This window comes from Pantherophis guttatus, chromosome 5 (assembly GCF_059756535.1).
Source record: "Pantherophis guttatus breed Tessera chromosome 5, ASM5975653v1, whole genome shotgun sequence".
In the NCBI taxonomy this organism is placed as follows: domain Eukaryota; kingdom Metazoa; phylum Chordata; class Lepidosauria; order Squamata; family Colubridae; genus Pantherophis; species Pantherophis guttatus.
The window spans coordinates 116,748,178-116,774,647 of NC_142067.1; the positions used below are offsets into that span (position 1 = coordinate 116,748,178).

Below are 26,470 nucleotides of genomic sequence, written 5' to 3' on the forward strand. Positions count from 1 at the left end.
TCCCGCAAATAACCAGCTGTCTTCAAGGAGTATAAAATCCTTCCATTCTGCTCCATCCAGTCAGAGCTGAAGAGGCTTCTTGGATGAGAAGCGAAACGTCTTCAAAGAAAAAAAACAAGAAAGTCCAGTTGCCTCTTGAAAAAATCACCTTTGGGACAACCATGACTTGGAGGACTGAGAATCTCCATAGACATTTCGCTCATTTCACTTTTATCAGTGCCGTTTTAACTTTGAACGGGCACTAAATGAACTGTTGTAAGTCGAGGATTACCTGTATATAAAAGTTTTTCATGGGTTGCAGTTGCTACTTGACACAACCAAAAGAGCAAGCAACTGCAGTGCAGCCTGTGCTGTGAGGTGCTGGCTTATATGTGAGGTCAGCAATATCTCCTGCCTGTGATTGCCAATGGAGTATCATCTCTTTCTTAGTGGATGGTTTTCTAGATGGGACTGGAATGACTGAAGAATGGCCTCTAGTTGGAGCTTTTACTTATTATTATTATTATTATTATTATTATTATTATTATTATTATTATTATTATTATTATTATTATTTCAATTTATATACCGCCCTTCTCCTATTGGACTCAGGGTGGTGCACAGCCAAGGATAAAAAACATACCAATACAAAATTTAAAATCAATTAAAAGAATTATACAGCTTTGGCCCACAATTTAAAACAATCCAATTAAAACCCAATTTACACTTAAAAAGCTAAAAAACTAAAAAGAGCTAAAAAAAGGGGGGGGGTGTTTCACACCAGCCCCGCTTGATGGAAAAGAAAAGTTTTTAGGGCACGGCGAAAGGCCTGGAGATCCGATATCCTTCCTATCTCCGGGGGCAAATCGTTCCAGAGGGCAGGTGCTGCCACAGAGAAGGCCCTCCCCATGGGGGTCACCAGCCGACATTGCCTGGCTGACGGCACCCTGAGGAGTCCCTCTCTGTGGGAGCGTACTGGTCGGTGGGAGGTTATCGGCGGCCTATCTCCACGAGTAGCTTAATAATAATAATAATAATAATTTTATTTCTATACCGCCCTTCTCCCGAAGGACTCAGAGCGGTGTACAGCCAATTTAAAAACACAAGACACAACAATAATTAAAAATTAAAATAATTAAATAGATTTGGCCAATTTAAAACCCCAAAAATTAAAATACCCCAATTTAAAATTATTATATTGAAGTTATTATTTGTAAAAGGAACCTCAGTCCTTCCATCCGTTCACGGATATTAGGCCACAGCAACATTGGAGCATGCAAATCCCTTTCCTTGTGTTGCTGTGTGGCTGCATGCTTCTATCACCCCTACTGTGTGTGTGTGTGTAAGTGACCTTTTCTTCTGTCTGCAGAGTCCCTGTTCCAGCTCCTGCTAGAAATCACGGTTCGGAGCACTGGGATGAATGACAGCCCCGGCCAGTCGCTGACTGCCCTTTCCTGTGCTTGCCTCTTCAGTCTTGTGGCTGCCTGGGGAGAGACCGGACGGACGCTTCAGGCCATCTCCGCTATCCTGACCAACAACGGGAGTCATGCTTGTCAGACCATCCAGGTCTTGTATTCCGCCTCATTCATGTGCACGAATGTGTTTTCCAAGTCTAAAAATTCTGGAGGCGACAAGTAGTTTTCTAAAGATTGCATCAGAAATACAGAGAGGGAGGGAGAGAGGGAGGGAGGGAGGGAGAGAGAGAAGGAAAACAGCGACCTATTTGGATTTGCCATTTTCGTGAATTTGACTTCTTTTTTAAAATCTTGCTAACATCTCGTTTGTAAATAATTAGGAATAAAAAAACTCCAAAGTCTAAATCGGTGTTTAAGAAGTGTTACTAGTATTTTTGTGCTGAACTCTGCTAGTCTAAAGCCATAGGAAAATATAGCTAGTCCCAGGTGCTGAGGACAGCTCCTTTGTAACTAAGAACATTTGTAAAGCAATTTGGTGAAACTAGGAGATAAAAGGGGTGAGGTTGAGCAACCCTGAAGCAGGTTCCAAACCTGTGTTCCATTTGATTGTCATTGATCCCAAATTTCACCCAATTTAATCACACGAACTGGGAAGAAGAAATGTTTGGTATACAGATAGTCCTTATTTAGCAACTGCCTCAGTTCGTGATTGTTCACAAATGCAATTGTAGTAAACATTAGACTCTTGGCCGGTGTTTCTGCACAAAAGAATTTATCTGAATGAGAGGGCATTTTTTTCTCCTCCCACCCCCCCCCCTTTCTCTCTCTCAATCAAGTGGTTCATTTGGCCATCGCTCTGGAACGGATTGCAGTTGCTAAAGGAGGACTACCTGGAACATGTTTAGGAATGAATATATGAACTTAAAAACAAAAATTTGCGAAAGGAGGAAAAATCTAGGAACCCATCTAACGTTAATTCATTCCAAAGAAAAGGTTGTTGCAGTTATAGCAGATAGTTTTGAATGATCAGGTCACCATTTTTTTTTTCTTGTATTGATTGAGTCGCTTTGCAAGGAGATCTACTGATTTTTGATTTTTTTCTCGCCTCTTTCATATTTTTAGTTTATTTATGTATTAATACTATAAGAAACAAAAATGCAAAAGAAAATAGTAGGAAAGATAGGGGAGGGAAAAGGGAAAGGGAAAAGTGTAGGGAAAAGGGGAAAAAGAAAGAAAAGGAGAAACTCCCTTTGGTGCAGTAGAATAAAATAATAACATCAAATCTTAACTTTTTAAACTTTTACATAATAGCCATTTCTGTAACAGCAAACCTATCTAATTGGTAAAACCTCAAATCAAAGTTTCATTTTTTTCTCCACCTCAAGCATAAAGTCCAGAAGCGGTTTCCAAGTAGAAACAAAAGTAGTTATATTTTTGTCTTTAATCAAAGCAGTCAGTTTGGCCAGCTGTACTAACTCTATCAACTTCTGCAGCATTCATCCATTGTGGGAGATTCTTGAACGAGAATCAAAATCTGTTGTTACCTATTGCTTCTTCCCCCCAGCTGCCCTCCCCCACTGACCCATCCACTTTCCATTTTCACTTTTGGTGGTTTAAAGTTTCTAACGATAAGCAATAATTTGGGGTTATTGCTGTTTTTCTCCCTTAGGTGCCAGCTATCTTAAATTCCCTTCAGAGGAGCGTGCAGGCGGTTTTGGTCGGCAAAATACAGATCCAGGATTGGTTCAGCAGCGGAATTAAGAAAGCCGCCCTGATGCACAAATGGTCCTTGAAGGACATTTCAGTCGATGAAGATGATCCGACTCTCCTCCAGAGCGACGGCTACTTCTTGTATCTATTGTGCAAAGATGGATTGTACAAAATTGGCTCTGGATACAGTGGAACTGTCAGGGTAATGTATCCTCCGAGATAAAAGCTTACGTAAGATATTTTAAAATGCCTGAAGCTGAACCCTGAAGCTGGCCTGACTGAGGCCATTTTGAGACTTCAGCGCTGACAGAAAAGAGGATGTGATTTTATGAACAGCAAATCGGATGAGGTGGTAAAAAAAAATCATGGAAAGATTTCCAGTCAGTTTTTCTTGTATTTTACTTTTTTGGTTTTGAAAAAAAAAAAAAAGGCAATTTCAAGAAACTTACGATAGTTTTTACTGCGTTACAGGGCCATATATACAATTCTACATCTCGCATCAAAAACAGAAAAGAGAAGAAATCATGGTTGGGTTATGCTCAGGTAAGAAAAAGATTGAAAGTCTGTGGAGGTTTGTTCCTGTCGTGTTGGCCTGCCTGCTGCACAAAAACATCCCTGCCTAAGTTCTCCATCCCTAAATTGATGGTGGAACCCGAGTGCCGTTGAGTAAGGGATGGCTCAGGAGTTCAGGTCCAATGTGGTGACCATGGTTGTCGCCCGAGTTCAGTAGCTGAAACCTTAAACCATACCGAAGATCACCCACAAGATAAGATTTTGAATTTGGGGAAGTTGAAACGTGATCTGGGTGTGGAGGACACGCACAGAATGCTATCTGACTCCTTGCTGGCTTATCAGTGCTGTGCCCTCCCATAAGAAGTTAGATGGTTTTAGATCAGTCTTCTCAATGCGGCCAGTTGATCTAACAGATCTCAGAAGGAGCGTGGTGTTTTTCCAGAGGATCTGATGGGTGATTCAGCTGAAGCCTTGGACTCACGACAAAGTCTTTTAGACCAGATTGCTGTCACTAAGGATCAATCCCAGAGAAGGTCCTTGGTTGTCCGAATAACTTGAGGATATGAAATGCCAGAAAAGATGCCAGCGTACCATCAGAGGAAGTTGAAGGCTGAATCTGATCAAACATAAGTAGGAGCTCGGTTGGGGTTAAACTGGTAACACAAGCGACAGCATGGAGACATTTTTACCACACTTAACTGCTCCTGCTGCTGGCAGTCTTGCAGCCCCGATATCCTGTCAATCAGATGTCATTATGAAGTTCTCGTTGTACTCGTTGCTTTCAAGAGATTTGAGATTCTTGGCGATAATTTTAAAGTTTATGCTGTCATCCGTTAAATATGGCATGCAATTATGTTTGTCCCTTTTCCTCCTGTTGGCAAATGGAGCTGCAGAACAGAAAACTCCAGTCAAAGGTGAAAGGGCGTTTGGTCTGTCCCTCAGATTGTCATTCTGAAAGTTTGTGATTTGGTGTTTTTCAGGGCTATTTGTTATATCGGGATATAAACAATCACAGCAGGACGGCCATACGGATAAATCCTGAATCTTTGGAACAAGATGGAATAGTAACACTGCCAGGTATGCACAACAGTGTCTTGACTCTAACAATATTTTCTAACAAATCTATTTTCCAAAGCACCAGAGGATAGGACAAGAAGCAATGGATGGAAACTAACCAAGGAGAGAAGCAAGCTGGAAGTAAGGAGAAAGTTCCTAACAGTGAGGACAATTAACCAGTGGAACAACTTGCCTCCAGAAGTTGTGGGTGCTCCATCACTGGAGGTTTTTAAGAAGAGACTGGGCAGCCACTTGTCTGAAATGGTGTAGGGTCTCCTGCTTGACCAGGGGGCTGGACTAGAAGACCTTCAAGGTCCCTTCCAGCTTTAGTCTGAATGATTTGAAATATCTTTATCCTAAAGATTAACAAACGGCATCAGATACAATTTAGTAGAAATCACAGAGTCACAGGTTGTCCCTTCATCAAGGATTGGTTCAGTGTTTCAGAACCTTAGGTAAACACCAATTGATACATTCCAATAGCTGCCACCAGACCTCTCTTCTGAAAGTCTTCAATGTATTTTCCCCCAAATTTTGAATCCATCTCTGTTTGTTGAGCGTTGGAAAATGAAGTATTTTATATGAAATGACCTAGCAATTATTTTTTCTCTCTCCAGACTGTCAGATGGAAGGGCAAAACATCCTTTTTACTGATGGAGAATACATTAATCAGATTGCAGCTTCTAGAGATGTAAGTTAAAATTCCCTCTTGATTTTTTTTTTAAATTTTATTTTGGGGTTAAAGGGCTGGGCAGCAGATATTAAATATTCAGATAGCTAGCCTTAACCCTGTCTTTATTGTAGATATTCTTGCCAGCTTGAAAAATATATTTCCAGATTATTTCATGCAGAATAGCATAAATTAAATGATGTAGGACGGTGTTGCTATGTCAACTATAATTTACACCAAGCAATCAGTCAGAAAAAAAAACAGGGGCAGCATTAGCTTCCTTGCCATTGAGATTTATACAATATGGATATTTTTTCATCAGCTGAAATCATGTTAGCTTGGTTGCCTGTGGAATGTTAGAATGTTTTAAAAGTTGACATGCTTGGAAATTAGGCAGTGATGCCTACTACTAGTATACTGGTAATGATTTGAATCTAATTTTCAATTGTAGTTGCAAGTTACTTTAAAGAGCTGGTTCATGTGGCACCAAAATATCAACTCACATTTGACACACTTCGATTTAAACGTTGCTCCCTTTGTTCTCTGCTCCGTTGCTTTCTGCCTAATATGTAGGAGACGACCAGGTGGAGGCCGAAGGTGGGGTCAAATGTGTCAGCAGTTTAGAGCAGCGGTCCCCAATCTTTGCAGCTTTGTGGCCCGGCTTGGGGGGGCGCGGAGAGGGGAACCAGGCCACATGAGTGATGGGCTGGTACATGTGAGCGCATGCAGCTCCATTTACTCGAGAGAAGAGAAGCCTTTGGGGCACAGTTTTGCACTCCTTCAGGCTTCTGCACGCCAAAAGCCTTTGCAAAGGAACAGAAGGCCTGAAGCAGCACGAGACTGGTCTCCCGAAGCCAAAACACTCCTGAGCAGGCAGCCTCGCTGAATCAGCAAAGCTGAGCAGGGCACGCTCGTCCCACTCAGCCTTCGCTCTCACCGCTCCGCTTTCGGAGCAGCCCTGTGGCCTGCTTGGGTTGGGGAGAGGAATCGGGCTGCGCGAGCGGCAGGGCGACATGCACGTGTGTGCAGCTCCACTCTCACAACAGAGAAGAAAAGCCTTTGGGGTGTTGCTTGTGCGAGTGGAACTATGCGCGTGCATTGTCCCGCCTCTCAGACGGCTCAGTTCCAAATAGGCCTATGGCCTGGTAGTGGGTCATGGCCTGGGGGTTGGGGACCTCTGGTTTAGAGTGGCTATGTTCTGACCAAGGCTTCCTGAGACAGTAACAATCACATGCTTAGTCCCAAAACCCCTCTTTTTATTTCGACAGCTGTGAATTATGTTCATTCACAGGCCGTAATGAGTCCTAAGGAGTTTGTAAACAGTCCAACAGAAGTCTGCCACAGTCTTCGGGATAAGGCTTTTATCTCCCTTGAAACGCTGCCAAGTACCTAATTGCCAATTAGCTTTGCAAGGCCAAACGGAGCACAAAGTCAAAACAGAGCTTCGGTGTTTAAATCGACCAGAACGAACAAAATTGCTTCCTGCAAAGGCTCATGTCCCTTCGCTCCACCTTTATGTTTTATGGGAGGGGAGAATCATCTCCAAGCCCTACTCCCAAGTTGTCCCTTTTGTCGTAACTGTTCTTGCCTTCTGGCAGCTCTGCGCATGCATGCACTGGGAACAGGCTCCCTCTGTTCCTCTGCCTCACTGATGTCAGGCTCTAGAGGCTCCGGAGTCAGCACATAACTCCCAGATGGCCCTGGCCCCATCTGTGCCTCCGATGCAGAGCCCTTGTCCGAACCTTCCCCAGATTCCAGGACTGGCCCAGGTTCCTCCCCAGCCGCTTCACTGTCCGACTCTGCTGCCAGCTGTGCAGGCCGCTGGAGGACCAGAACAGGCTATGCTCCTATAAGAGACTAAATCTGGCCTCCCGGGAATTCTGTACACTCATATTTAGCGCCAATTTGACTTGACTGTAGCTCAGGCAGGGGTATTCCAATTGATTATTGGAAGTGCTGCTATATTTGCTACTCTGGTTACTTTCCCGAAAGTGAGGTGTTAATAAATACTGAAAACAGTGGAAACTGTTTTCACAAACAAAGAGTAACAGGGGTACACTATTGTTTCTCTGTACCTTTCAGTTTGGAATTTTTAACTCAAATATGCAAGCCGAACTATAACAATAGCAAGCTCTTTGCATAACATCAATACAGTGTGCACAGTATTTGTGAACTATAATTATTTTATCCCATGAACTTTAGGCATCGCGTTGCACTGAGTGTGTCTAAATTAATATGAAAATGATTCCTTTGAAGAGTGTTGGTTTTTTCCAAGTATTTACATGTTACTCCAAAGAATCATTGTCTTGCATAAGTCTTTTTAAGTGAGATACAGTGTGGAAGAAGGAGGACTATTGATCTGGTATATTATGTGTTGTAGGACGGCTTCGTAGTTCGGATATTTGCAACCAGTACAGAACCTGCCTTACAACAAGAACTTCAGCTAAAGCTTGCCAGAAAATGCTTACACGCGTGTGGGATCTCGTTGTTTGATCTGGAAAAAGATTTGCACATTATTAGTAAGGGAATGATTTTTCTGTACAATATTTTGCCTGTTTGTAGAGCATCCCTGAAAATCAAATGTAAGAAGTGAGCAAACTCAGCAGGTAATTTGCTCGGTAGATAGGGAAAAAAGGGAACAATTGATTGACCTTCTTGTTCCCAAGAAGAGCCTTCCGATTGGCACCACCAGTGAGCAGGGTTGGTGGCCTTAGGTAGCCAGAGTCTGATGTCATGCACCCCGATTGCCAGGGAATTAAAAATCTCTCTCTCTCTCTCTCCCTCTCTCTCCCTCCCTCCCTCCCTCCCTCCCTCCCTCCCTCCCTCCTCTCTCTCTCTCTTTATCCATCTATCTTGCCTGCCTATCATCTAACTCATCTATCATATATATATATATCTGTCATATATATATTTATATATATGCTTTCTTCTCTTATCATAGGTTTAAAAAGTATGTATTTTTCTTCAGCCAGGTATCTTCCTACGTAAATTTTTAGTATATATATAATCTGTCATCTCTCTCTTGTCTGTCTGTCTATATCTACCTACCTACCTACCTACCTACCATCTATTATCTCTCTCTGCCTGCCTGACTATCATCTAACTATCATCTGTCTGTCTGTCTGTCTGTCTGTCTGTCTGTCTGTCTGTCTGTCTGTCTATCTATCTATCTATCTATCTATCTATCTATCTATCTATCTATCTATCTATCTATCTATCATCTACCTACCTACCTACCTATCTACCTACCTACCTATATCAGAAACTATTAAAGTTCCAGAAGGAGATTATAACAAAATGGGGCAGTTCATACTTGCAGTAAACATTAGTTTCCTAAAATAGAAAACAAACCCAAGAGCTGCATATTTTAAAACACAGCAGTGCATTCAGCCCATTTTTGTCCTGGAGCATATGCACTTTATGTAAAAATGAAATAAAATGGGAAATGGACATGTTGCGATGCAAAAAACAGATCTTTAGAAATTGCACAGTTGTTAATGGTACTGATTTTTCCACTGTTTACCATCCATTGATTATTTTTATGGGCTTCTGTTTTCCTGGTAGAATGTAATTAATCTCATAAGGAAAGTGTAGTGAGCCATGTAAAAATCTTGCTGCTCATAGATTTTTCAGACTTTCTGCTGTGGCTTAATTAGAATTTACCATAATGTTACACTTGCAATATTGGCATCCTAAAATGTTAGTAATAGAAATTTTCTTTTTTTCCCCCCTCTAATTTTCAAGTTTAAGCCTTATAAATGTTTACTATTTACAATCATATCACATAAATATTGTTACACTAAATTCTGCCCTGAAATAGAGCAGTGTATCAAGATTTAGGAAGTTATAATAAAAGGGGAAAAATAATTTACTATCTTTGTGTTTAAATGCTTCCGGCATAGTATTGCATCTAAATTGGATGCTGAAATGACTTTAATTATTGATGTTTTTGTCCTAGGTACAGGGTTTGACGAAGAGTCAGCTGTTCTTGGCGCTGGAAGAGAATTTGCACTAATGAGAACTGCTAGTGGGAAGGTATTGAAAAACATTTTAGACAGAGAATTAGACATAATACTAGTACCGAACGGTTTCCTTTGGGTTGTGATTTGACATGAAATGTTCATTTCTGGTGCCACACTAAAGGGACAAAAATCAGACCAATAGGCAGGTAGTCCTTGACTTATGACCACAATTGGGCCCAACATTTTAGTTGCTAAGCAAGGTGGCGTTGAAGTGAGTTTTGATTCATTTTTATGACTTTTTTGCTACTGTTGAGTGAATTGTGGCCATTAAGTGCAGCTGGCTTCCCCCATTGACTCTGCTTGTCAGAAGCCAGCTGGACAGTCTTCGACTTAATAACCACAATTGAGCCCAGGATTTATGTTGCTAAGTGAGACATTTGTTAAGTGAGTTTTGTCTCATTTTACGACTTTTCTTGCCACATTTGTTAATTGAATCACTGCCGTTTTTAAGTTAGCAACCCGGTTGTGAAGTGAATCAGGCTTCCCCATTGATGTTGCTTCTCAGAAGGACAAAAAAAGGGATCACGTGACATTGCAACCATCATAAAAGTACATGCCAGTTGCCAGTTGTAAATAAAATATGCCTTTGTGAGAAATCTGTGTAATATATAAACTGGGAGGAAAAAAAAACTAAGGTAAACTGATTTGAGGATAAGGGTCAAAGGATTAAAATTAGATAAAATGTTGTTTTATAAAATATAATAAAAATGGAGTATTGAATTGAAACTAAGAATAAATGATGATAAAATTGTAAGGTGAACACTTAACAAGAGGTTAGAATATTGTAAAAATTATTTTGATATGACTTGTATAAGATATAAGGTAAAGAAGAATAAAGATATGTTTAGAATTGTTATGCAGATGTAAAAACGAGTGAAAGTGAATTTGAAACTAATTTTGGATACATATAATGGATTTATATAGATGAAAATAAAAAATTGAGGTAAAATTAGTTTTTTCTTAAGTTTTGAATTTCTTTTTTATCTTCTTTTTTTTCTTTTTTTGTTTGTTTATAAAAGATGTAATGGAAATTGTGAATTGAGCCTGTGAAAGGAATGTAAGCGTGGTAACCATCTATGACCGGATCGAGATTTTTGCTCTTGAAAGTTATGTTTTTATGTTTAAATTTGAAAAAATAAATAAAAAATATTTACAAAAAAAAAAAAAGTACATGCCAGTTGCCAAGCATCCAAATTTTTGATCATGGGAAGGCTGCAGTACAGTAGCCATGTTAGAGTTTGCAGCAATCCAACCAGCACACAAGTAAATACCGTGTTTCCCCAAAAATAAGACCCTGTCTTATTTTTTGAACCCTGAAATAAGCGCTTGGCCTTATTGCCATGTGCTCAAAAGCCTGATTGGGCTTATTATCAGGGGATGTCTTATTTTGGGGAAAACAGGTTAATTCAGCAGTGTTCATTTATATAAGACAGTTCTTTATATACAATACCCATGCAGCAGAAGCCAGAACCAGAACTCAGAAGACAGAAACACAGACACTATATAATACAGAGGCAATAATGCAAGGACAGACCAACTCTTTTATACATAACAGTCAAGCTAAGCCACGCCCAGGCTCCAAAGTGTCTGAGTCACCAAACAGTCCCCATTGGCTGACCAGTTGCCATGTCTAATCCAATTCATGACCTCTTATACACTGACAAGTCATAAGTGTGAAAAATGATCATAAACTCCCCCTTTTCAGCACTGTTTCAACTTGGAAACTAAACCAACCGAATGGTTGTAAATCAAGGACCCACCTGTAAATCAAAGCAAAGTCTGTTTTGAAAAACCGATCAGCCTCTCTGTATCCCAGTGTGATTCTTTGGTCTTCCCTCTCCCACCTCTTTCCCCAGATTTATTACACTGGCAAATACCAGAGCCTTGGAATCAAGCAAGGAGGACCTTCGGCAGGGAAATGGGTGGAGCTGCCCATCACCAAGTCTCCAAAGATTGTTCAGTTCTCAGTAGGGCACGACGGCTCCCATGCTTTACTTGTGGCTGAAGATGGCAGCGTATTTTTCACAGGCTCGGCTAGTAAAGGGGAAGATGGAGAATCAAGTACGTTGGAGGAGGGGTCCTCGTAGTGGGAATTGGGGCATGGTCTCTGTGTGAATTACTGTGCAAATGCTGCCTATTTTAAATGAAAATGAAGGTAGCAGAAATATATAGACATATATATATATATTTATATATATTATGTACATAAAGCATGAATAAAGGATGCTGTCAGACGCCAGTTACTTCTCCTGTGAATGTTTTTTTTTTCCTATCAACTCCCCCTCTAATTTTAAGAAAATTCTACTTGGCTCAAATGGACATGGAATGGAGTAATGCTAGATTGTGCAGGCATTTGTTTATTTGAATTTTGCACTAGTGATGAATGCACAAATTACTCATTCTGCAGTGCAGATAACGTACATATATTATAGGTTCTCCTGCTTGAACGGGGCTGGACTAGAAGACCTCCAAGGTCCCTTCCAGCTTCTATTCTATTCTATTCTATTCTATTCTATTCTATTCTATTCTATTCTATTCTATTCTATTCTATTCTATTCTATTCTACCCTACCCTACCCTACCCTACCCTACCCTACCCTACCCTACTCTAATTCTGTTCTATTCTATTCTATTCTATTCTATTCTATTCTATTCTATTCTATTCTATTCTATTCTATTCTATTCTATTCTATTCTATTCTAGCCTAGCCTAGCCTAGCCTAGCCTAGCCTACTCTACTCTACTCTACTCTACTCTACTCTATTCTATTCTACATTGCTATAGATCCATTTTCTTGTTTACATAAGCAAAGAGACAGGCTGTGCACAGCTTCCTTTAGTTTGGAACCTTTTCAACTGTCTTGATGTTTAATTGGGGTATCCTGATCAGATATCCCTGCTTTATGACTTTTTAAAAAAGGATCCATGTTGCTCAACCTCACTACTTCCATTCTTTTGATTTTGAACAAAAATGGACAGATATGCCAGTGAAAAAGGTGTCAGAGATATCTAGCACTTTGTTTATTTTTTACTTGTTCTGGCCATAGTGTTACTTAATACCTAGAAGCGGTCACAAGTTCAGATCCGCTGCTGTTGGATAAATGTGCTTATTTTTGTGATAAAACGTACCGGCTGTAATGTTGTTACTTTTCTCTTTAAAGCCAAAAGCAGGCGGCAATCTAAACCTTATAAGCCAAAAAAAATCATCAAAATGGAAGGAAAGATTGTAGTGTACACCGCGTGCAATAATGGAAGTAGTTCAGTCGTTTCCAAAGACGGAGAACTCTACATGTTTGGGAAAGATGCTATTTATTCCGATAATACAAGTAAGTTGGAATTTTTTGCTGTCTTAAAGCACGTACCAGTAATATGATGGACATGGCAAAAAGAAAACAGTCAACCTGTGACATTGGCCATTCAAGCAGATGTTCAGAAGTTGGGGTTGGAATGCTCTCTGCAGTTACTTTTCACTAGATACCCTGTAAGCGTTTGTACTGTTGCTTTTTACTTGCTTTGGTAACGAGAATAAATAATTACAGTGGTTAAAGAGACTGAGCTTGTCAGTTGGAATGGTGTTCAAGACCCAAGCGCTGCACAATGGGGTGAGCTCCCGTTCCTTGCCTCATCTCCTGCCCACCTAGCAGTTTGAAAACATACAGATGCGAGTAGATAAATAGGTACCACTTTGGTGGGAAGGTAACAGCGTTCTGTGCGCCTTGGCGTATAGTTATGCTGGCTATATGACCATGGAAATGTCTTTGGACAGTGCTGGCTCTCTTGGCTAAGAAATTGAGATAAGCACCTCCCCCTACTAGAGTTGGTCATGACAAGACAGGGGAAATCTTTATCTTTACTTTTATTCTGCTAAAATAATCCAAAACCAACACAGTGGAAATTTTCCTACTAGAACCATATAAAATGCTACAAAATGTGCTGTCCTCTTAAGGTAGCTTTTAATACTAGCACTTGTCAACTTTCTAATCTGTGATGTCAGTAACTTTACACCGTTAGGAACTATATATGTGGGTTCTGTAGAATAGAAATAGAAATAGAAATGGGAATGGGAATGGGAATGGGAATGGAATGGAATGGAATGGAATGGAATGGAATGGAATGGAATGGAATGGAATGGAATGGAATGGAATGGAATGGAATGGAATGGAATGGAATAGAATAGAAAACAGAGTTGGAAGGGACCTTGGAGGTCTTCTAGTCCAACCCCCCGCTTAGGCAGGAAACCCTACACCATTTCAGACAGATGGTTATCCAACATCTTCTTAAAAACTTCCAGTGTTGGAGCATTTACAACTTCTGGAGACAAGTTGTTCCACTGATTAATTGTTCTAACTGTCAGGAAATTTCTTCATAGTTCTAAAATGCTTCTTGATTAGTTTCCACCCATTGCTTATTGTTCTACCCTGAGGTGCTTTGGAGGATAGTTTGACTCCCTCTTCTTTGTGGCAACCCATGAGATATTGGAACACTGCTATCATGTCTCCCCTAATCCTTCTTTTCATGAAACTAGACATACCCAGGTCCTGCAACCGTTCTTCATATGTTTTAGCCTCCAGTCCCCTAATCATCTTTGTTGTTCTTCTCTGCACTCTTTCTAGAGTCTCAACATCTTTTTATATTGTGGGGACCAAAGCTGGATGCAATATTCCAAGTGTGGCCTTACCAAGGCATTATAAAGTTGCATTAACACTTCACGTGATCTTGATTCTGTCCCTCTGTTTATGCAGCCTAGAACTGTAGAATTAGGAAAAAATATTTTTGACTCTTCCAATGTGTGTATTCATTTTACAGGTTTAATAACTGACTTGAAAGGCCACTTCGCCACACAAGTCGCCATGGGCAAAGCTCACACATGCGTGCTAATGAAGAATGGAGAGGTTTGGACCTTTGGGGTGAATAACAAAGGCCAGTGTGGGCGAGACACCGGCGCCATGAGCCATGGGGGAAAAGGTCAGTGCTGCCTCCATTTTTCTTCTTCTCTGCCTTGTGGCGTTAATGGTAAAGAAGGATTGTGTCCCAAATTGTTTAATGATTTTGCTTTTTAACAGATCTCTAGTTAATGCATATCTATTTCCTTTTCTGTAGTGTACTTGCAGATATTAATGCAGTTGAGAATATAATGCAGAGCCCCTCCTGGAGATGCAGTGCCAAATTTCTGGTTTACTAGGATAGTATAGGGGAGGGGAGGGGAGGATAGGGGAGGGGAGGAGGAGATGGAGATGGAGAAGGAGAAGGAGAAGGAGAAGGAGAAGGAGGAGAGGATTAGGAATAATGGAAATAATAGAAATAGAATAGTGATTAGACACACAAGGAATTTGTCTCCTGTGCAGAAGTTCTCAATGTAATGTGATGTGCAAATCACACTCCCTGAGCCTGCTAAATCCAGAATGAGTCCTTTTATGACCTTGGTTTAGAAATGTACCAATTAGATAAATTGTATTTGTTGCAATTTGGGTTTAGATCAAGGTTTAACACAGTGAATTGTTGGAAGAAGCCACATTTTCCTACATTTTTACGTGAAAGGAGACTTATTTTGGTTGAACATGAAATCTCAGATGTTGAGGTTTTGGGCTCTGGGAGAAGATTGCTCCCTTTAGGTCTATTCCAGTGAGCATAGATGATTTTCTGCATCTGCTAAAATGGAATGCACTGTTTTTGAACAGTCTGGTTGGACGGAATCTAGTTGTGTCTTTCTTCTCTTGAGAAGGTTTTGGCGTTGAGAACATGGCCACAGCCATGGATGAAGACTTAGAAGAGGAGCTGGACGAGAAAGAGGAGAAATCCATGATGTGCCTGCCAGGAATGCACAAATGGAAATTGGAGCAGTGCATGGTGTGCACCGTGTGTGGGGACTGCACGGGCTACGGAGCCAGTTGTGTTAGCAGCGGCCGACCTGACCGGGTGCCAGGAGGGTAAGTAGAGGCAGAGGCGATTGCGACTACAGGGGCACCTTCTCTTTTTGGTCCTCCTCTTTGTGGCACCCATCAATCCCTTGAACAAATATTTGGAAGAGGTATCTGCCAAATAATTTCAGATGTTTTTATATGTCTATAGAGATTCTCAATCATCCAGGTCATGGTTGTTTTGAAGGTGCTTTTCCAAAAAGCAGTTGGACTTCCTTGGTTTTTTTTCTTTGAAAAAAAAATGTTTCATTCAGTTCTGAAGAAGCTTCTAATCCAGAACTGAAGAAGCTTCTTGGTTGAGAAGTGACATGTTTTTTTAAGGAAAACAAAACAAGAAAATCCAGTTGCCTTTTAGAAAAGCACCTTTTTGCTGGGGCTGCTGGCACTCCTAATAAAGGAATCATTGATTTAAATATAGAAGGTTTGTCGTGTTTGAGGAGCTGGGTCAGAACATGAGCCTATCTTGTGGTTGAAGAATATTTTATAAGTAATCTTTGAAATTTCTCCTATGTTACTTTATAACAATTCATAATTATTCTTGGTTATAAATGGCTCATTTAGTGGTTGTTTTCCTTTTCTACAACAGATGGAAGTTTACATGACGAACTGTCATGCATAGATGGATTAATCAAAATTAATGATCTTTCCCAGAGACAGGGCATGTGCCCAAAAGCTTTATGGACCCTACTTCAACTAAGTAGGGATGGATATTTTTAGAATAGGATATAATTAATTCAGGCAACCATTAATGTTCTTAATTGCAGAGTTATAAGCTCTTCCCAGAACCTGAGTGAGAAATCCATACTTGGATTCAAACGCAGCATCGATGTTCAGTGGTTTTGGAGCCTGTTCAGGAAAAAAACCAGACCTAGTAGATTAATTGAATATCCAGTGAAATGAAATAGAACTTCAAGGTGATTAACTCCAATGTGCTTTCCAAAATTAAGCCATCGGGAAAGGGGCACCATTCTACCGTGTGCTCAGCCTGTCCAGGAGGAGATTTATCTGACCTTGGGGTGCAGAAGATGGCACAGGAACATTAACTTAGAGAGTTAGGACTCTACAGAACATCAGCCATTTCTGAAGGCAACAGGGAAGCCTGGCAGAATTAGGCTAGTGACACATTGCTTTGGCAAGCTTTTGGGGCTTGGTTACATAATAAAGTAAAGAGCTTCAGCGTCTGAAGAAGCAATATTGTGAGGTTTGGGTTTTTTTGGTTGATGTTTTTTTGGGAGAGGCGCGGTGGTTCAGTGGCTTAAAAGACACTGGAGAAGGTTTGCACTTCAGCGGTTCGAGTCCATCACCCCTTGATGGAGTGAGCTCCCATCACTTGCCTCAGCTCCTTCCAACCTAGCTGTTCAAAGGCATGTCAATGCAAGTAGATAAATAGGTACCCCTTCGGTGGGAAGGTAACGGCAATCTGTGTTTTACTGCACCCTCTTTGCTGTGGTGTGTTGTCATGCTGGCCACATGGCCACGGGAAACCTCTTGGACAATACTTGCTCAGTGACCTAGAAGCAGAGATGAGCATACCCCCTAAATCAGTTATGACTAGTGGAGTAAAACGCACAAGGACTCCTTTACCTTCTTCACCTTTGTTCTTCTGGACCAGGCAATTCATAGATGTGACAAATTGTGCAGTTGGGGGGAGAGAGTTCTTCGAATGGATGCTTGATGGAGCTCAGATCCATTATGGCCATGATGGGGTTTTCTCCGATCCCCTAAGCTGCTGTTTTCCGCTTTCCTTTGATCTCTGCCCAGCTCATAGTAGAAACGAGGCCTTTTGCTCCTGCAGGATCTGTGGCTGTGGCTCGGGGGAGTCCGGCTGTGCTGTGTGTGGCTGTTGCAAAGCCTGTGCCAGAGAGCTGGATGGGCAGGAAGCCCGGCAACGGGGAATCCTCGATGCGGTCAAAGAGATGATCCCGCTGGACCTCTTGCTGGGTAAGCAAGCTCAACTGGGAAAACCATCCAAGCGGCGAAAAACTTTTGGTTGTTCCAAAAAGATTTTCCTAGGAAAAATGAAACCTTGCCTTCCTTACACCATTTACTTCATCAGTCAAAAAATTTTTATGTCATCCTCCCCCCGTTAGTAAAGTATAAAAATACAATGCTCCAAAATTATCTCTCATAAAAGATCTTTGGATTCTCTTGGGTTCCCTGTTTGGTAATCTTACTTTTACTCACTAAGATACCAGAGGAAGATGTTAAGAAATATGAAATATATATATAAATAAATTAAATCAATGGGACTTTCATCAATTCACTCTTTGGAGATCCCCTGGATGCCAAGATGAGGCCATCCCAATTTGACTGCAAAACAGCCGGATGCAATTTCCCTCAGCAATTGAGGGGAAAGAGAAAAATGGACGGGTGGATCCCTTCTACAGCATTTTGTTCTAAATGCTCCAAATATACTTTTCTTCAAGTAATAATTTCACATTTTTACTGTAAAGCAGTGTGATGCCTAACTAGGTAAAGGAAAAGCACCCCTTCAGATCTAGTCCTAGCTCACCCCTTTATTTGAACAGGCCCTGCCCCATCTTTTAGTTAGGGTTGAGTATTTTATATTCTTTATTGTGTATAGGTTTTATAATATTTTATCTTTTTAATACTGTAAACCGCCCAGAGTTACCTTGTAAGATGGGCAGTTAAAAAATGAAATGAAATGGTAAGGTAAGGTAAGATATTAAAAAAATTAAAATAATATATAAAAAATAAAATAATATAAAATAACATAATAAAAAATAATAAAATAAATAAATAAAATAAAATATAAAAAATAAAATAAAATAAAATAAAATAATAAAATAAAATAAAATAAAAAAATAATAAAATAATAATAAAATAAAATAAAATAAAATAAAATAAAATAAAATAAAATAATAAAATAAAATAAAATAAAATAAAATAAAATAAAATAATAAAATAAAATAAAATAAAATAAAATAAAATAAAATAAAATAAAATAATAAAATAAAATAATAAAATAAAATAAAATAATAAAATAAAATAAAATAAAATAAAATAAAATAATAAAATTAAAATAAAATAAAATAAAATAAAATAAAATAAAATAAAATATTAAACTGAGGGGCACCTACTGTGTTTCCCCGAAAATAAGACCTTGTCTTATATTTTTTGAACCCTGAAATAAGCGCTTGGCCTTATTTTTGGGGGAGGTCTTATTATTTTGGGGCGTGTGGAGCAAGACGGGGCTCCTCTTGCCGTCTTACCTGATTTCCAGCTTTGTATCCCTAACCCTAACCAGAGGAAATGGCGGGGACCGGTTGTGCATGCGTTTAAATATTTTCGGGGAGGGCTTAATTTCGGGGGAAGGCTTATTTTCGGGCGAGGGCTTATTTTCCGGGAAACACGATATGTGAGAAGGGGGAGGGTGCTACCATACACCGCACTGTTTCCCAAAAGTTTTCCTTCATGATCCAGATCCATCTATCAGAAAGCCGTTATTTAAATGTCCCCATGGTGATTGGGCAATAGGTCCCAGCGGTCTTTACCCAAAGAAAAATCCCTTTTACCTAATTTGGGGTAATTTAACCAGGTGTGGGAAACACAAGTATAGTGTACGTTATGGATTTCCCTTTTCCTGATGCAGCTGTTCCTGTGCCCGGCGTTAACCTTGAGGAACATCTCCAACTGAGACAAGAAGAGAAAAGGCAGCGCGTGAATAGAAGGCACAGACTGGAGGAAGGGAGAGGTTAGACATTGGGGTTCCTTTCCTTTCACTCCCTTACTCCACCCCAATTTTGTATTATTAGATTTTATGTGTATCCTTTGAGGAACAATGGGAAAGAACAGAAAGAATACGTTGATGAAATTTGCCCCAAAGATGATAATGGAATATTGATCCATTGAATTTTTGTTTCAACTGTATTCGGGTTTTAATTCACCCAGGCAACCTTTGAAATAAAATTGTGATTTTTTTAAAAAAAATCTTATTCTTTATCTTCATTTTTTTCTTGTTTTGAAATACCCTTTTTAAGAAAAATATGAATTACAAAAATAACACGGTCTGAAAAATAAATGGTGATGATTTTCCACAATTATTTGTAGTGCTCCTCAGTCCATTTTGTAGCAAATTTTAGAGCTTATTCTTGTCATTCGGGTAATCAAATAAATTTTTGAAGAAATGTCTTTACTGTTTTGTTAAAACAATGTCTTAAATTCTGCTAAAAACTTTTAAGCGTTGTTTACTTGAAGAGAAACCAGGACTTCTGTGATTTGTTATTGTTTGCATTGAGTATTATATATGTATACCTAATGTTAAAATATATTTGGCAGGGTAAAAAGGCTAGGATAAAATTGAAACTGTTGCAAGATGCTAGAATAAGAGGAGGTTTTGGTTTGCCTGATTGGGAATTATATTACCAAGCAACAAATTTGATGTGGATTAAAGAATGGATAATGTTAAGAAATACTAGATTGTTGATTTTAGAAGGACATAACTTGTTGTTGGGCTGGCACGCTTTTTTATGGTACAAGGGCACAAAAACACGGGGGTATTTTAGAAGACATATACGAGAGTTTTTGCTATTAAGTTGGGAGAAGATTAAAAGACAACATTATTTAAAAATTCCAGTCTGGGTATCTACTAAAACTCAAATTCATATTCTGATTTGTCATTGTAATCTGATAAATCCGAGGTGCAGTTATTTTTCATGTTTAACAATGACAGCATCCAAGTACTCTATTGCCTGTTTCTTCTAGTTAGGATATTAGGATTTGCCTCTTCTTACCATGTGATTTGATGCTACAGAGTGTGAAGCTCATTGAGAGACAAGAATGGGAGATTCTCATGTCTTACATTTGTAGATGGAAGCGGAGATAGGAGTGAGAAAGATGCCAGCAAAATCACCACCTACCCTCCAGGGACCGTCCACTTCGATTGCGATCTTCGAGCAATACAAGTTAGCTGTGGATTTCATCACTCGGGTACAGCCTTTCTATCGCATCGATTTAGGAATTTAATTTTTTTCCCCCTGTATTTTGTCATAGAAGAATTTGAAACCTGGTGGGGATCACACAAGTATGCAAGTCTTTGGGTCTACATGTGTGAAAAAAGGGTGTCTTGCATATGAGCCTAGAGTCGTGAGTAGCCCCAGAGTCCAAATGGCCAGAACCTGGGTATCACCTCCCATAGGAGACAATTTTATCCACTTGAGTATATTTATATATCAGGGACTCAGGCCACTCTTTGCAGTGATGAATTCATGATGTGAAGCTTGGTTAATGAGGATATTCATCGATTTCCCATTTTATTCCCTAGTTGTTCTAATGGAGAACGGAGATGTTTACACATTTGGATATGGTCAGCATGGTCAGCTTGGGCACGGAGATGTGAATTCTCGGTATGTCAGTCTTTCACTATACATATGGAAATTTTAATGGTGGGGGGAGGGGGGAATTGCATTGGTTTATTTTATTTGCAGAATAAGACCTTTAAGATTTCGGTGCTGTCTCATTGTTCTGTTTATGGATTGTCATTAAGACTCCCTTTTTACGATCCTGAAATCTCCTAATTCGGGATAGAGTTGGGGCGACTAGATGGAGCTGAGCATTTACTGGCTGGATGCCCTTCCTGACGCCTATAGGGAGTTTGTAGCAAATACTTTCTGCCATTGCCTGGGATTGAACTCTCAACCTCCCGAGTGGAAGGCGAGCGTGTTCACCTCTAGACCACTGTGCCACTCTGTTTCTGGATTATCATTACTTCCTATTAATTTGTTAGGAACGCACTGCTAGAATCTGATGGTCTGGTCATGATCTTTACAATATCATCTTCATCACTGTTATTACCACAGATATTTTACCTTTTATACAAGTTGCCAATTTAGAGCCACAATTGGGACTCAATTTCAGTTGCTAAGTGATGCCCTTAAGCGAGTCATTACGTTGACCAGATCATCCGTTTCCCATTTGGAAACCTGGTATTCCTAGTCATTCCCCATCCCAGCTCTTCAAGATCTGGTCCCACTTACCATTTTGGAGGTCAACTCAGATCCACCAGGAGTGGACACCTGCTTAATGGAGCAGATCAAGGAAAAACATTTAAGCTGTTCAAATATTGAATGTGGTCCATTCACTTTTTGCATAGTTTAAGTGCTTTCCTTGTCCTGCTCCCCAAATCCAAGAGGTCGTTAGTTATTCTAATTGTGTCATTTCAGATTTGACTAGTTTCCTGTTGTGCATTGGTACACAAGAATGGATGAATTTACAGTTGCTTTTTTTTTTTTTTTTTAATTAAGGGGGTGTCCCACTCTAGTGCAAGCATTACCAGGACCCTGCACCCAGGTCAGCGCAGGCAGCAACCACACAGCTGTTCTGTTGATGGATGGACAAGTTTTTACCTTTGGAAGTTTCTCTGTAAGCACTTTTCCTTAAAATGACTTTCCTTGTCCAAACCAGTCGCTTAATGCAGAATGTTTCTCTATCTTTTGAGAAACTTGTTGACACTGGGGTGGGACAATGTTAAATTTAAGGTTGTTGTTAATGTTTAAAATTGGAGGGATTCAAGACATAATTTTTCAATTAAAAATGAGTCCCCAACCCGTTATCGGCCAAATTCAGATTCATCGAATCTAATCAGTGGTGGATTTCAAAATTTTTTACTACCGGTTCTGTGGATGTGGCTTGGTGGGTGTGGCATGGCTTAGTGGGCGTGGCAGGGGAAGGATACAGTAAAATCTCCATTCTCACCCCACTCCAGGGGAAGGATACAGTAAAATCTTCATTCCCACCCCACTCCAGGGGAAGGATACAGTAAAATCTCTATTCCCACCCCACTCCAGGGGATGGTTACTGCAAAATCCCCATTTCCTCCCGATCAACTGGGACTCGAGAGGCAGAGAATAAATAGGGGCGAGACCAGTCAGAATTTTTACTACCGGTTCTTCGAACTACTCAAAATTTCCACGATTGGTTCTCCAGAACTGGTCAGAACCTGCTGAAACCCACCTCTGAGTCTAATCCTTAACAATCCCTAATCAATTCATATAAGCATGAATTGTGTTGTGGCCCGCCATCCGCCAGCGGAGCTGGTGGCAGACTTGGACGATGAGGAGGTTGGGGAAGAACTTGGGCCAGTTCTGGAGTCTGAGGAAGGTTCTGATGGATGCTCTGTGTCAGACGCAGCGATAGAGCCAGGGCTGTCCAACATTTCCCAGCCACCGGAGAGGCAGCTGCCTTTGGAGGCTGATATGAGTGAGGAGGAAGAACAGCTAGGGACTCTTCCAGATGCACATATGAGCAGAGCTGTTAGGAGGGGTGAACAACGGAGGACAAGGAGTCAACTCGGGAAGCAAAGTACACATGGATGCTGAATGGCCTCTCCCTGGTTGGGGAATAAATAGAAGGAAAGGAGAGTGGTTGCATAGGAGACAACAGTTCGTATTTCTAAAGATTTTGCTCATTGTGTTTCGTGTCACAAAGACTGCTTGCCAGAACTTAATTTGCAGCCTTTGGACTAGGAGCTCAAGGCCTTGCAATTATTGTAAGGAACTGATAAGGTTTGTTACTACAGTTAACTCCTTGAAGGACTCTTGCCTTGACTTTCGGTGGGTGAATGCCATTAACTCACAAGAAGTAAATAAAGAGGCTTCTTTGGGGACAAGGAGTCTGTTTCTTGCTTCTGCTAAGGCAGAAGCAAATTACAATTGAATACTAATAATTAATACTATAGGCTCTCAGGTTATTTGTCATAGGAGGTCCATTGATATTCATACTGCCGAAGCTAAAGCACATACGGTTAATGGAGGTTTTTAATGAAACATTTGCAAGGGCCACAGCTGACAAATCTGAGAATTGGTCTTCAACACTTGAGCGCCTTATAATGCTTAATTTTCTACTCTTTTTTTCCTTTCCAATTTGCCCTTTCAGAAAGGGCAGCTTGGCAGACCCATTCTGGACATTCCTTACTGGAACGCAAAGCCAGCAGCAGTGCCTAACGTGGGCTCCAAGTATGGACGCAAGGCAACCTGGGTTGGAGCCAGCGGGGATCAGACTTTCCTTCGGATTGACGAAGCTCTTATCAACTCTCACGTGCTTGCAACCTCGGAGATTTTTGCCAGCCGGCATATCATAGGCAAGAGGCTTGTTAGCTGCTGTAGCTCAGGGAAACCATTCATTTCTAGCTGATGCGTTGACTCCCTCAAAGCCAAGAAGAAGGGATTTCTTCTCTCAAATTGGGGAGCCTGGTGTGGTGGTGGTGGGGGGAGGAGTGATGCATGGGAAGGAAGGACCAGGGTTGCCTTGCAAAGCTGCAGCAGCACTTAAAAGTGAGCTGGGAGTGGGAAGTGCAGATGGACCTGGCAGAGGGGCCAATGAAAGGAGGAAATCTTTCGTTTGCTGCCCTCTCTTCAAGGTTATGGGGCACAGTCTTGTTGCCCTTGCCACATTGTCTGTGTGGGAGAGTCTATAGAGGTGATGGCTAACCTTTTTGTCATCATGTGCCAGGAGGGAGGGGACTGGGGGGGGTCGCACGCCTGCGTGCCCACACTCATAAGTCTATGCGCCCGCCCCTGCGCATGTGCGTGCAATCCCCCATTCCCGCCCACTCCTGGCACGTGATGGCTCAGTAGGTCCATTTTTCTCTCTCACTTGGCTCCAAAGCCTTTCTAGGAGTCTGGGGAGTGCAAAAACGGCCTTCCCCACCCACCCGGAGGTCCTCCAGAGGACAGAAATGGCCTGTTTGCCAACTTCCGGTGGGACCGGAAGGCCTGTTTTTTGCTGTCCCCAGCCTCCAGAACCTCTCTAGGAATCTGGGGAGGGCGAAAACCGTCTTCCCCATCCTCCCTGGAGGCCAAAAACGGCCTGTTTGCCAACTTCCTAGAGAGGCTCTGGAGGCTGGGGACAGCAAAAAACGGGCCTTCCCCACCCCCCAAGGCCCTCCAGTGTCAGGAAACAGCCTATTTCGCACCTGAGCTGAGCTTGCGTGCCCACTGATACGGCTACGCGTGCCACAGGTTCGCCATCACAGGTTTATAGCAATGACTCCTCATGCAGATAGATGGATATTTCTGTAAAATGGGAGTTTCAATAGATGGAGATCTCCATCACAAAAATTTGACTATCTGTGGAGAAGGGAGAGGAAAGGGGGGGAGAGGAGGGGAGGGGAGAGGAGAGGAGAGAGAGAGGAGGGGAGAGGAGAAGGGAGAGATGAGAGGAGAAGGGAGAGGGGAGGGGAGAAGAGAGGAGAAGGGAGAGAAGAGAGGAGAGGCACACACTGAATTTATATTAGGCAGGCCTAACTTTTGACGTGCAATAATTTTAATCAGGGTAACCAGTTGATGTAATGGTCAGAGGCACTAGGAAATCAGGACCATGAGTTCCAATCTTTCTTTAGAAACAAAGCCAGCTGGGTGACCTTGGCTGGTCCTTCTGGCTCAGTCCAAGAAGGAGGCCAGAACAAGCCGCTTCTGAAAAACGTTGCAAAGAAAATTACAGGGTCTGGTCCAGGCAGTTAATTCAAAGGCCGCACATACACACTCTTAACACACAAAACCCCTAATTAATTAAGATTGCTACTTATGGAGGGTAGTGGGGGTGTTAGCCTTGTCTTTTGTTGGAATGTGGTTTGTGTCAGTGTGTGCAGGCTGAGTGGCCAAGAGGAGAATATAAGAATATGTGTGTGTGCCTATCGTAACCTTTTTTCCCCTCTTTTAATTATCTTTGGGATGGGGGAAGCTTCTTAAATTCAGCTCAGGTAAATGCAGTGAATATTATTCTTAATATGACTTGGTCATTTAAGAGACCAAGGAATAAACGGCTAAATATCTGACTTTCACTTATGTGTTTCTTAGGCTTGATTCCAGCTTCCATATCGGAGCCCCCTCCATTCAAGTGTCTTTTGATAAACAAAGTTGACGGAAGTTGTAAGACGTTTAATGATTCTGAACAGGAGGACCTTCAGGGCTTTGGCGTGTGTCTAGATCCTGTTTATGATGTCATTTGGCGGTAAGTATTGGCAGGGGTGAGGGACACGGTGGCTTAGTGGCTAAGACGCTGAGCTTGTTGAAAGGTCAGCAGTTCAGCGGTTCGAATCCCTAGTGCTGCGTAACGGGGTGAACTCCCATTACTTGTCCCAGCTTCTGCCAACCTAGCAGTTCGAAAGCATGTAAAAAATGCAAGTAGAAAAATAGGGAGCACCTTTGGTGGGAAGGTAACAGCGTTCCGTACGCCTTTGGCGTTTAGTCATGCAGGCCACATGACCATGTCTCCATGACTAAACGCCAAAGGCGTACGGAACACTGTTACCTTCCCACCAAAGGTGCTCCCTATTTTTCTACTTGCATTTTTGGCGCTGGCTCTTCGGCTTTGAAACGGAAATGAGCACCGCCCCCTAGAGTCAAGAACGACTAGCACATATGTGTGAGGGGAACCTTTACCTTTACCTATTGGCAGGGGTAGAAATAAAATACTACAGGGCAGGAGAAGAACTTTTCAAAAGCGAGTTTAGTGAATCTGAGACCAATGCATCCTGCTTTGGAATAATGAATCTTTCCTTTCCTTTTTTTTTTTTATTAACAGCAATCCTTAACCAGCATTTATAAGGAGATAACATCAGCGTATTTGACCTTGAAATGTTTCTTGCTTAAAGAAAAGGGAATATGGATGAGCTCATAGGGTAACAAGAAAGGGTGCATGATGAAGGAGAAAAGTGCAGAAAGGCACGGAGAATGAGAAAAATTGGAAAAACGAAGGGGGAAGGGAGAATCCTTCACTAAGGGTGTTGTGGTCTGCCAGCAGCCTGCGGATCTGGCAGTGGAGTCAGACAGTGAGGAGGTTGGGGAGGAACCTGGGCCAGTCCTGGAGTCTGGGGAAGGCCCGGACGAGGGCTCTGCGTCGGAGGCAGAGATGGGGCCAGGGCCATCTGGGAGTTATGCGCGGACTCCGGAGCCTCCAGAGTCGGAAATCAGGGAGGCAGAGCAACAGGAGGAGCTGTTCCTAGTGCACGCACGCACAGAGCTGCCAGAAAGCAAGAACAGTTAAAACTAAAGGGACGACTCGGGAGTAAAGCCTGGAGATGATTGGCTCCTCCCATAAGGCTTAAAAGAGGAGCAAAGGCACATGGGCACTTTGCAGGAAAGCAACGTTGTTAATTCTGTTCCCAGTCGGCATCACTGTTTGATTCTAGATTCTGTGTGGCTTTGCCAAGTAGGTCTTTGGCAGAGTGCC

General features: G+C 41.4%; 1 protein-coding gene across 18 annotated transcripts in view; it reads left to right on the top strand.

Annotated features, from left to right (window-relative positions):
* The window catches only part of MYCBP2 (MYC binding protein 2), a 139,040-nt gene that overhangs the window by 15,101 nt on the left and 97,469 nt on the right, over positions 1–26,470 (top strand). For all 18 annotated transcript variants that reach the window (XM_060686538.2, XM_060686545.2, XM_087895506.1 and 15 more), the window contains exons 5-22: positions 1,349–1,545; positions 3,064–3,306; positions 3,576–3,647; positions 4,598–4,694; positions 5,291–5,364; positions 7,724–7,862; positions 9,302–9,378; positions 11,222–11,426; positions 12,524–12,688; positions 14,169–14,327; positions 15,085–15,289; positions 17,076–17,221; positions 18,894–18,995; positions 20,111–20,230; positions 20,565–20,646; positions 21,544–21,661; positions 23,174–23,378; positions 25,096–25,249. In XM_060686538.2, coding sequence (XP_060542521.2) covers positions 1,349–1,545; positions 3,064–3,306; positions 3,576–3,647; positions 4,598–4,694; positions 5,291–5,364; positions 7,724–7,862; positions 9,302–9,378; positions 11,222–11,426; positions 12,524–12,688; positions 14,169–14,327; positions 15,085–15,289; positions 17,076–17,221; positions 18,894–18,995; positions 20,111–20,230; positions 20,565–20,646; positions 21,544–21,661; positions 23,174–23,378; positions 25,096–25,249 — 2,560 coding nt within the window. The remainder of the gene's footprint in view (positions 1–1,348; positions 1,546–3,063; positions 3,307–3,575; positions 3,648–4,597; positions 4,695–5,290; positions 5,365–7,723; positions 7,863–9,301; positions 9,379–11,221; positions 11,427–12,523; positions 12,689–14,168; positions 14,328–15,084; positions 15,290–17,075; positions 17,222–18,893; positions 18,996–20,110; positions 20,231–20,564; positions 20,647–21,543; positions 21,662–23,173; positions 23,379–25,095; positions 25,250–26,470) is intronic.